The sequence below is a fragment of the Lactuca sativa genome, chromosome 5, assembly GCF_002870075.4.
Source record: "Lactuca sativa cultivar Salinas chromosome 5, Lsat_Salinas_v11, whole genome shotgun sequence".
NCBI lineage: Eukaryota > Viridiplantae > Streptophyta > Magnoliopsida > Asterales > Asteraceae > Lactuca > Lactuca sativa.
This window is the reverse complement of record NC_056627.2, coordinates 162,147,877-162,159,980: the sequence shown is the minus strand read 5'-3', so window position 1 is coordinate 162,159,980 and position 12,104 is coordinate 162,147,877. Positions and strand designations below refer to the sequence as shown.

Sequence of the window (12,104 nt, the reverse complement as noted above, 5' to 3'; positions counted from 1 at the left end):
TAGTATAACAACAAGAAGTTAAGAACGAAAAATTACAAATCCTAAAAAGCAAAGAGTAATTTTGTCAAAAATTAATACAAAACCTAAAAAGGTAAGAAAGTGACAAAAGTATTGAAAATCACCACCAAAAATATAACAAAAGATCCCTTCCAATTAATCTCTCCTCAAACCTTAACATGCAGTTCACCATATGATTCCGTGACAGGCAATCACCATTTGACACGCAATGATACCCCACGCCTCTGTCTCCCACTACATCCACACAGTCCCGTCGCTTTATCAGACTCCGGTGATTAAGACAGAAGTAGTGGCGGTCGAGGAGAGAGAAATGTACGAAACACCTTCACCTATATAAAAGGGGGACAGAAAACATAGTGAGAAAAAGTTAGAGCGACATATATACGTGTGTGTGTAGAGAGAGTAGAAAGCAGGACGTGCTGTGACTTTGCGGTTTTTGCAGAAAGACTGAGGAACTTGCCGTTGTTGAAGAAACCCTAGTTTTGAACTTTTAATTTTGCCTCACGAGTAAGCTTTTGATTAATTTGTTTTGTTTCGATGTGTGGATGAATCGGCTTTGTGTGGTTTCGATCTATACTAAGTTCATCCTGAGGGTTGTTGTGAATTAGAGATAACTTGTAGAAGAACAATATCAGTTATGGTTGATGATTTTTCTTTAGTCTTAATCATAAAATCTGTTTTGTTGAAATAGAACACTCTGAAGTTCAACGGAGGCTGTATGATGAATACGACCTTCGTCTTTTATTCCCCTACTACGTCGTGCCTTATGATTAGAGAGCCTTTTATAGAATTTTGAAATGTTGCTCATCTGTTTGAGATATTGCGTCATTTTGAGCTTAATCGGACCTATTTTTGATAAACTTTCCTTTTTTATTGTCGTAGTTGGAGTTTAGTTTGGGAAATTAAGAAATCAGGGAAGTGAATTGTATGATTCGGCTGTTGTGAGGTTGTACATGACTACATTCTGCTATATTTTGCAGCTTTTTGACTTGGAATACCTTTTTTGCAGAATACTGTATGCAAAAATGCAATGTTCTTGAAATTGTGAAAGTTTGCACAAAGATATTTCATTGAAGACACTGATGTTATAAATTAGAGATTAGAAGGTGTTGATTTTTGGAATCGATTCATTATTCATAAGTTTTTGTGGTTATAACCAAGATTTGCACTGGAGTGGTTGGGGGTGCCTGCAGTAGGAGCCATGTCATCCTTAAGTCGGGAATTAGTTTTCCTAATCCTGCAATTCCTGGATGAGGAAAAGTTTAAAGAAACTGTCCACAAGTGAGTGTATTTCTCTATAGGGTTAAATGCAAGAAATAGCAATATGTTTTTGTATATCTGTCTATTACAATATTACACTTCCAAAAATTTACCTAATTATATCAATGTTGTTCAAGTACAAAGCAATTTCACTGCTACAATTGGGTAGATTTTTCAAAGTACAATGCCCTAATAAGAGAGAAAGTAAATATATAATGATGTTATTAAAGGAAATGAAAGTAAGATGCTTTAATAATCAAATAAATGGAAATTCATTGCTGTTTCTTGCATTCATCTCATTTTCTATATTGTATTAACTTTCTTATGTATGTTTATAGGTTGGAACAAGAATCTGCTTTTTTCTTCAATATGAAATATTTTGAGGAACAAGTTCAAGCTGGTGAATGGGATGAGGTTGAGAAATATCTATGTGGGTTTACAAAGGTTGAAGATAATCGTTACTCAATGAAGATATTCTTTGAAATAAGGAAACAAAAGTACCTTGAAGCTCTTGATAGGCAAGAGCCTAATATTTATTATATTTATATCTCACACCATTTTACTCTTTTTATTGACATTTTAGTTGCTAATATCAGGAATGACAGAGCAAAAGCTGTTGAAATTCTTGTAAAAGATTTGAAGGTCTTTTCGACTTTTAATGAAGAGCTCTTCAAAGAGATCACACAGCTACTAACTCTTGATAATTTTAGGTATTGTTATGAACATTGGCTATGGAGTTTTGTAAGTGTTAGTTTTACTTTTTAGTTGACACTATTGCTTTTGTGATGTTTATTTAGGCAGAATGAGCAGCTTTCAAAGTATGGGGATACCAAATCAGCAAGAAGCATTATGTTGGTTGAACTGAAAAAGCTTATAGAAGCAAATCCTTTGTTTAGAGAGAAGCTAACTCTTCCTGTATTTAAAGCTTCAAGATTGCGTACATTGATAAATCAAAGGTCCTGAGCCCTCTGCATTCTTAAATATTGTTACTCTGTGTTACCATTTGTGGGCCCCTTTTCTTCATTGTGTGTTTTTTTTTTTGTTATCAAATCAAATTGGTCTTTCTTTTAGTATAAAAAATAAAAGGTGTACTTAACGAATGGTTACTCTTAGGAGCTGTTTTATCTTTTTACTCCATTAAGTCTATGGATAAAGTTTTGTATATATAAGAACTGTTTCTTTTCTAGACTAAATAACCATTTTACCCTTACATTCCAAAAAACAAATTTCACATTAGTCATCAGTTATAACATGAGCGGAGTTGGGAGGAAAAGAGAAGAAAGAAAAATAGTTAACTTCTTAGTGTCTTAACACACTAACTCATGTTTTTTTTTTTTTGGCTTAACTCATTAAGTCATTCTATCTAGATTAAGTCAAAAGGAAACAAACCCTTAGGCCCATTAACATGAACACCATTCTTTCTCTACTTTCTCTTGTTTTTTCATACACTGTTCTTACTTATAAGTTTTCTTATACACTCTTCTTTTTCAGTCTTAATTGGCAACATCAACTTTGCAAGAATCCACGCCCTAATCCTGATATCAAAACTCTTTTTATCGATCACACATGTGCTTCCAACAATGGAGGTAGAGCACCTCCCCCTACCAACAGTTCTCTTTCTGGACCTGTTCCTAAAGCTGGAGTATTTCCTCCAATTGGAGCACATGGTGTAAGTGTAATTAAAAATTTAAATTTAAGATCCTGTCTTAAATCATAATGTTAACATTTATATAATCTACAATAAATTAAGAGTCAAGACATACTTCTTCTATACAGCCTTTTCAGCCTATTGTTTCTCCTTCTGCTGGATGGATGGCAACTGCTAATCTTTCCATGCCTCAACCTGGACCTCCTGGCCTTGTGCAGCAGCAGCAGCCTCCAGTTACAGGTGTGGTTTGAATTTTGTTTCAGATTTTATTTTAATTATTGTTATAAATTAAATTCGATAAAAGTTGATGTTTTGATTTATATGTGCAGCTGCATTCCTGAAGCATCCACGGACTCCTCCAGGTGGTGGTCCTGGATTGGAATATCAAATGGCTGAATCTGAACACTTAATGAAACGTGCACGTGTGGGCCCATCTGATGAGGTATGCATTGCATGTCAGCCATTAAACTTTGATGGTGCCATTGTTTTAGGGTTAGAAAGTTTCTTTTTTGGTCCTTATTTCAAGGTTTCATTTTGGTTTTGGTCCTTCACAATCGCACTTTGAGTTGGAGTTCTTTAAACCTTGTAAAATGAATCACTTTGTGCTTGCTCTTATGTTTTTTATAAGCTGTTATTAACAAATATAAATGTAAGGGTAAAATGGTCATTTTTTTCTTCATGTTTTGTCGTTATTTTGATGTTTCAGTTTGGTCTTGGTCCTTCACACTCGCACTTTGAGTTGTTAAACCTTGTAAAATGATCGCTTTGTGCTTACTCTTATATGTTTTTTATAAGCTGTTATTAACAAATATAAATGTAAGGGTAAAATGGTCATTTTTTCTTCATGTTTTGTCCTTATTTTGAGGTTTCATTTCGGTTTTGGTCCTCCACACTCACACTCTGAGTTGAAGTCCTTTAAACCTTGTAAAATGATCACTTTGTGCTTACTCTTGTATGTTTTTATAAACTGTTATTAACAAATATAAATGTAAGGGTGAAATGGTCATTTTACATGGGTCTAACGGACTTCAACTCACGGGATGAGAGAGAGGAGCAAACCTGAAATAAGACGTTGAAATAGGGACCAAAAATGTAAAAAAAAAAAGATCCCTTTTTGGAGCTAAACCAAAGAAAATCACTAACCAAAGGGGCCAAATTTGCAGTTTACTCTAGTTATAAAAGTAGGGGCAAAATGGTCATTTTACAAGGGTTTGTAAAATGCCCATTTTACAAAACCAAATTACTGAAACGAGACTCGAAATAGGGACCAAAAACGAAGAAAAAAGAATTTTCTTTTTTGGTTTAATCTTTGTTATAATTCCTTCAGAACTGACATTATCTAATATATGTTGAATAGGTGTCCTTTTCTGGTTCAACTCATCCTCCGAATTCATACTCACTGGATGATCTTCCAAAAACTGTGGTTAGGTTACTTAACCAGGGTTCAAATGTCATGTCAATGGACTTCCATCCTCAACAACAAACTATTCTCTTAGGTTAATTAATCCTCAGTCTATTTGCTTCAATCCCTAACAATTTCTCAAATTGATTTAATCTTATGTATCCTCCTTCCTTTAAAAAAAGAGGTAATGAGATTGTTCATGGGTTTCAGCTGGAACAAATGTTGGTGAAATAAGCATTTGGGAGATTGGAACTCGAGAAAGAATGGTACATAAACCCTTCAAGGTTTGGGATTTATCTGCTTGTTCAATGCCTTTTCAGGTAAGCTTCTATTACTTATTCTTTCATTTTTTAAATATTTTGTATATTGGCTTAACTTTAACATGAATCATGATTAAATCCATCTCCAGACAACTTTGGTAAAGGATGCAGCAGTATCTGTTAACCGTTGCATATGGGGACCAGATGGATCAATACTCGGTATAATTTATAAAATTTCTAAATTAACTTTTAATAATTTTGTGTGAGTGTATTGATTTTTTAATTTCCTACCATAGGTGTTGCCTTTTCCAAGCACATTGTTCAGATATATACATATAACCAATCAGGGGAATTAAGACAACATTTGGAAGTAAACCCAATCCTCCATCTTTTTGTTTTTCTTTCTTTATCTTTGATTCCTAAATTTTTTATGAATCTTTCACATTACAGATAGATGCCCATGTTGGTGGTGTAAATGATATTGCTTTTGCTCAACCCAATAAGCAAATGTGTATTGTCACATGTGGCGATGACAAGACAATTAAGGTACACAAATTTTATCAAGAAATATATATATATTTTTTCTTTTTCTTTTCACTCATATAACAAGCTCTTACATATTTTGTAATAGGTATGGGATGCTGTTGGTGGAAGGAGGTTATATATGTTTGAAGGTCATGAGGCTCCTGTTTATTCTGTATGTCCTCACTCTAAAGAACAAATACAGGCAAGTTTCCTTTTGTTCTTTTCTAATTTTTAATTTTTTTAGAAGATTTAACGAATAATGAACGTTACATAAAGCATTGATTTTGCCCTTGTTTTGTGTAGTTTATATTCTCAACAGCAATTGATGGGAAAATCAAAGCATGGCTGTATGATTGTTTGGGGTCAAGGGTAGATTATGATGCCCCTGGTCTTTGGTGCACAACAATGGCATACAGCACTGATGGAACCAGGTTATATACTTAACTTAAATATGCATAAGATTAAAATATTTAATTATATGAGTTTATGAGTGACACATGATATTGTTTCAGATTGTTTTCTTGTGGAACAAGTAAAGAAGGTGAAGCCCATTTAGTTGAGTGGAATGAGAGTGAAGGAGCCATCAAGAGGGAATATTCTGGTTTCAAAAAGCGTTCTATGGGAGTTGTACAATTTGACACAACAAAAAACCGTTTTCTAGCTGCTGGAGATGAGTTTCAGATTAAGTTTTGGGACATGGATAATAATGATATGCTAACAGCCACTGGTCCAAATAATGGATTACCTGTAAGCATACAATTCCACTTCCATTTCACTAACACCATATTTTATGATCCTTTAGTCCCCATTTGTACAAAAGACGTAAATGCCCTCTTACTTGTTTAAACTGTTTCAGGCAAGGCCTAGATTAAGATTTAACAAGGAAGGGTCATTACTGGCAGTGTCGACAAGTGACAATGGATTTATAATATTGGCAAATAATGATGGGCAGCGCATGGTAAGGATGCTGGAGAGTCAAGCGTATGAGCGGACCCGGGCACTTTCTGATTCAGTCAAAGTAAATTTCTTGACCTCATTTATCTAATATTTAATTTTCTCATGAATATCTAATACCCCTCCCCTTTGCAGCCTTCAATCACTGGCCCATTAGGTCCGATCCCTAACGCGTCATCATCTATGGTAACTGCTATAGAACGTGATAGAATGCAAACTCCATTATCCATTGGAAATCTTGTAAGTTATTACTTTATTATTCCCTTTTATTTTTAACTGTTTGTTTTATTTATGGTTAACTTACATTCCATTGTATTTGAAATTTTGAACATTGCAGGCTAATGCTGAAAGCAGTAAAGTTGTGGATATTAAACCAAGAATTGTGGAGGGTGCTGACAAACCTACAAGCTGGAAGCTCCCTGATATAGTTGATTCTTCTCACCTTAAAGCCCTAAGGTTACCCGATCCAACAGCTGCCAGCAAGGTTTGTTCTGAAACTTGTGTTTCTTAATTCTTTGTAGAATTTTTTCAAGTTATCAATTGTTATCTGTAGTTCCAATTGTGTTTGTTTGTTAGCGTTAGATATTTAACCTAGAACTGGTGCTTTAGGTTATGAGGCTGATCTATACAAATTCTGGGTTATCTTTGCTTGCACTTGCTTCAAATGCCATTCATAAGCTCTGGAAATGGCAACGAAGTGAACGCAATCCATCTGGGAAGGTATGTGGGCCCCACCCCATCCCATCAACATTTCTCAAGATTTAACATATTTCTGCATTTACTGAATTCTGTACACATTCAGTCGACTGCATCTATTGTCCCACAACTATGGCAACCAACAAATGGAGCTCTCATGTCCAATGATGTGAATGAGAGTAAATCTGCTGAAGAGTCTGCAGCATGCATTGCTTTGTCAAAGAATGATTCTTATGTCATGTCTGCCTCTGGTGGGAAAGTCTCCCTTTTCAACATGATGACTTTTAAGGTATGTCTCCAAGAAATAGCAATGTACTTTCATTTCTTCTTGTACAACATTGTACTTAGAAAAACCACTCAACTATATCAATGTCATTCAAATACAAAAGCATATTTTTAAAGTACAATGTCATACTTTTAAGGTATGTCTCCAAGAAATAGCAATGTACTTTCATTTCTTCTTGTACAACATTGTACTTAGAAAAACCACTCAACTATATCAATGTCATTCAAATACAAAAGCATATTTTTAAAGTACAATGTCATACTTTTAAGGTATGTCTCCAAGAAATAGCAATGTACTTTCATTTCTTCTTGTACAACATTGTACTTAGAAAAACCACTCAACTATATCAATGTCATTCAAATACAAAAGCATATTTTTAAAGTACAATGTCATAATAAGAAAAAAAAGTTAAATGTATCAAAAGACAGTTTACTGAGGTGGCTAAACTGACTGACTGACTGCAGGTCATGACAACTTTCATGCCCCCACCACCTGCTGCCACCTACTTGGCTTTTCATCCTCAAGACAACAATATCATTGCTATAGGAATGGAGGATTCCACCATTCAAATTTACAATGTTAGAGTTGATGAGGTAATTGTTCTTGCTTTTAGTGGCAAGCTTCACAACTTCTAATCTGGTTATTATCTTACATTCTTAACCCTGATGGTTTAATACTTAATAGGTCAAAATGAAGCTGAAAGGTCACCAGAAACCAATTACAGGACTTGCTTTTTCACAGACTTTAAATGCACTCGTTTCATCTGGAGCTGATGCTCAGGCATGTGGCGATTAAAAAAAATTAGAGTTCAAATCTCTGTTTACGTGTTTGTTAGATAACATGCAGTCTAAAATAATACTGAGTTAATTTATTTATTTATTATTATTTTGAATTGATTGCAGCTATGTATCTGGAATATTAATGGATGGGAGAAGAGGAAATCAAGAAACATACAGTCGCCACCTGGCCATCCCTCCTCACTCGTTGGAGAAACCAAAGTTCAGTTCCATAATGATCAACGCCATCTCCTTGTTATACATGAAAGCCAAATCGCTATTTATGATCACCAACTCGAATGCTTGAAATTGGTATATATTCAGAATATCTTTTTTGATTTTAAGATTCCATGGATAATTGTGAGAATTCACATGCTCAATTTTTATTTATTTACAGTGGTCTCCAAGAGAATCTCTTTCTGCTGCAATTTCAAGTGCAATATATTCATGCGATGGGATGCTATTATACACTGGATTTTCCGATGGTGCTGTTGGAGTTTTTGATGCAGACAATTTAAGGCTTCGATGTCGTATAGCACCTTCCGCCTACATATCCTCTTCAATTTCCAGGTATTTCTCTATAAACATTATAAAATGAATAAACTGCGATTTGTTAATTTATAACCTAATTTTGGCAGCAGCAATAGCACGGCGTATCCAGCAGTGATTGCATCACATCCGTCGGATCCAAACCAATTTGCTCTGGGAATGAGCGATGGATCTGTCCACGTCATCGAGCCAGCCGATGCTGATCCAAAGTGGGGTGGATCAACATCTCAGGATAATAATGCGGCTTTACCTTTACCATTACCATCTTCTAACCCTTCAAATTCTGCTTTGAATAGTCAACCATCAGAAACACCCTCCAGATAAGCACGGTACATAACATAACATAATAGTTTTTTATTTTTATTTTTTTATGATGGGGTTTAGACTCGATAGACACGTCTCAAGGGTTTGCGTAGTATTGTAAATTTTAGATTATAGTTTTGGTTTTCTTGATAGAGAGATATATGAGGCAGTGTACTACTACCTCAATGGTTTCAATCAGGCTTATTTTATCATGATCTTCTCTTAGTTGATGTTTTTTTCTGGACTTAATGAACTTAATGGGGACGAAAAACGAAATCATGAAACCTATATATGATTGTTTTTTTTAATTAATGTTGAAAGAATGATTTAACAAAAATAATATATGGTGTGCTTCTTTAACAATTTGCACTTGTGGCCAATCAATGTGGCCTATTGTTGATCAGTTCGAATCCAACATGCTTCAATCTTCTGTTTACGAATGAATGTATGTAAAATGTAATCGGTGCATAATTGCCACTGCGGAATTTGGCAACATTAATTGTTATTCTATGGAATATATTTTTAACAACTTTAATGATACCAAAGAAGTCGGTTGAATTTGAAATGTCAACTCTTTTGCACCGATTAAAATGATGAAAAATACAGCCTTCAATGAACATAGGTAGGATTACATCATTGTTTATGCAACGGTTTTCATTCTCAATAAATAACATTTCGACTTTCTAATACATGTTTTTATTGGTGTCTTATAAGTTTTTATATACAGATGTAAATTTATAAGTTAAAGCAGATAGATACTTACGATCGGGTATTAGGTCAGCTTACTTTTTGCACACGGTTCAATTTATTTTTTAAACACTCAAAATGGTTTATTACACATTTACTACATTACGACTAAAGCACCAATGATCCCATATTAAACTACTCTTTTTCATACTTGGTTTTGAAAATTGAGGATGACCGTCGTAAACGTTGCTAAACCGTTCACCTAAATTACTAAAGTTTATCTTGGAGAGAAAGATGGAGAAATAGAGTGGATTTTTTTTTTCTTTTATTCCAAATATTTCATTCCTATTTGGAAGAGAAGGATAAACTTCCTCTTTTTTTTTTTTTTTTTTTTTTTTTAGTTCCAAATATTTTATTCCTATTTGGAAGAGATAATTTTTTCCCCATAAACACCATTGCAATAAACCTCTCTTGTCTATTTATTCATTGGCAGAATTTCGTATATACATTTGTTAAACAGCTAAATATCGTATTTGTCCGACCTAAACTCTAAATATCGTATTTGCACTTGTTAATGTTTTTTAATATCATATAATCTAAATCTATTTTTTTTATTGATTTATAATCTCTTTCACAATTTTAAAATCATTAAAACTAAAAAACCATTTTAAATGGACAATATTGCCCCTTGATACTACGTGCTGAGATCACGTTTGCCTAATCCTCCATCTCAATCACGATTGCAATTTCAGCCTCCAATCCTCCATCAACATGAGTTCACAGGCTCTTATACTTACAATCCCAGCGTACATCCTTTTACCCTGTTGTCGCATTCACACATAACACATAAGGTAATAGGCTTTAACCCTATTCCTATTTTCCATCTCTCCAATTTCATTACTGTTTATTGAATTGTCGATGCGAACTTCTTGATACTTATTACCGAATGTGTTCAAACTTATCGAATGCCATCGCCTCCTCCTTCAAATGCTCAGGTTTGATTTTGTTCTTGATCAGGTGCGACTGTGTCACCAAACCTACACTCCCGGTATTTGATGAAAATCCTAGATGAAGTGTGTGTGTGTGTGTGTGTATATATATATAAATATATATATGTGTGTGTGTGTGTGATGCGACCTCGTTCCGACACTCCTGGTTGAAGGTGTTTTTTGCTCCGCTATGGTTTACAAGATCACAACAAGAAAGAGCGTCGTCAGCCATTCTCCGAGAGGGGATCCCGAGAAAAAGCTCCGACGGTCAACTCATTAGATTATCTAAGAGTGAGTGTAAGAGTCTGAGAGAGATAACTTACTTTCCTGGATGGCGGAGGAGACCTTTTATACTGAGGTCTCCTGCTAGTCCGTACACGGGACAAGGGCATCAAACCCGACAGGATCAGACGCGCTGATTGGCCAATCGTGCTCCTTTTTCTGTCAGAGTTAGCGATTGGTTCATGTGCTAATGCTCTGAGCTTACTCCTTGTCGTCTGGAGCCGTTGATAGGTACTATGCAAAACATATAATCCTATGTGTGCATGCAAACCTAAAAATTTTGATCTACATTTTCTCTAGTTGAACATACAACTTTAACCACAAATTTACTAAGGTTTATCTTGGAGAGAAAGATGGAGAAATAGAGTGGATTTTTTCTTTTATTCCAAATATTTCATTCCTATTTGGAAGAGAAGGATAAAATTTTTTATTTTCCATAAACACCATTGCAATAAACCTTTCCCTTATCATCTATTTATTCATTGGCAAAAATTCGTATATACCTTGATTGTTATATAGTAATAACAATGCAAATCCTTGTGTTGATGAAGCCTTGAGAGCAAGCATCACAAGTGTCATGCCTCCAGTGGTTCACACCCAACACTAGCAATAGAAGATGATTGAGAAGGAGGAGAGAGGTTCAAAATTTCGGCTAGGTCTTCCAAAGAACAGATGGCCGAAATTTCAAGGGTTTAGGCTGTTTATATAGTACAGTCAGGAAATCCTAGATAAGCCTTAATCCAAGATAATCTTAAACCAGGCAATCATCCACTTTCATGTTTATCCACCAAAGACTATTCTAAAACTCCTTAAGCATGAAGAAACCATCCATGCCTTCATGGATGGTTTTAGATTGCCTTTTGCTCAACAATTGAACAATTGCACTTCAGTCCCTGCACATAATTAATCCATTTAATCCCCAAATTAATTCCAATTAATTTCTGATTAAATATTATTTTCATAATATGTTAATAAATTATTTATTTCAATTTATTAATCAAATAATAAATCAACATCTTTCTCCAAAATCGTCCTGTCTAGTTGCTAGTTTTTTTAGGGCAACCTAAAAGGACTGTGCTACTATCAATTTAAGTATATACCAATTATAGTTATGAGCTTAAACACTTAATCCAATAGTCTCCCACTTGGATAAGTCTAATAACTATAGTTTCCAGTATAACTTCAAAAGTGATTAGCAAATTGTAGCTCTCAAAAGCTGTTGACGAACTCTGACTCAGTCAGATACGTGTCTTAAGATAAGTGATCATATAACCCTCAGTTCTACAAGATATCATGAGAACATGAGACATGGAACATAATCAACCTCATTGTCCAATACTTTGTTTCCCGATTTCAGATTTGTAATGACAAAAAACTGCTAATCGAACACATCAATTTAGTCCTGGTCGGGCCCGACACTATAAGTCAACACCAAATCACCGAGGGGCCCAAAGATATCGCGTTCCCCC

General features: G+C 34.7%; 1 protein-coding gene across 2 annotated transcripts; it reads left to right on the top strand.

The window, feature by feature from the left end:
- Positions 1–365: 365 nt before the first annotated feature.
- On the top strand, positions 366–8,902 carry LOC111876998 (protein TOPLESS-RELATED PROTEIN 2). Of its 2 annotated transcripts, none has more exons than XM_023873554.3 (26): positions 366–525; positions 1,028–1,299; positions 1,617–1,796; positions 1,875–1,988; positions 2,076–2,234; positions 2,770–2,947; positions 3,055–3,166; positions 3,256–3,368; positions 4,284–4,422; positions 4,539–4,648; positions 4,738–4,807; positions 4,885–4,958; positions 5,039–5,134; positions 5,220–5,315; positions 5,417–5,544; positions 5,626–5,860; positions 5,970–6,131; positions 6,203–6,307; positions 6,405–6,551; positions 6,677–6,787; positions 6,870–7,052; positions 7,514–7,642; positions 7,734–7,829; positions 7,952–8,137; positions 8,223–8,395; positions 8,467–8,902. In XM_023873554.3, exons 2-26 carry the CDS (start codon positions 1,220–1,222, stop codon positions 8,696–8,698), a joined length of 3,408 nt encoding a protein of 1,135 aa, XP_023729322.1. In that variant the 5' UTR covers positions 366–525; positions 1,028–1,219; the 3' UTR covers positions 8,699–8,902. The 2 variants fall into 2 exon arrangements, with proteins under 2 accessions (XP_023729322.1, XP_023729321.1); XM_023873553.3 differs by having other exon boundaries at positions 8,464–8,902.
- Positions 8,903–12,104: the final 3,202 nt, after the last annotated feature.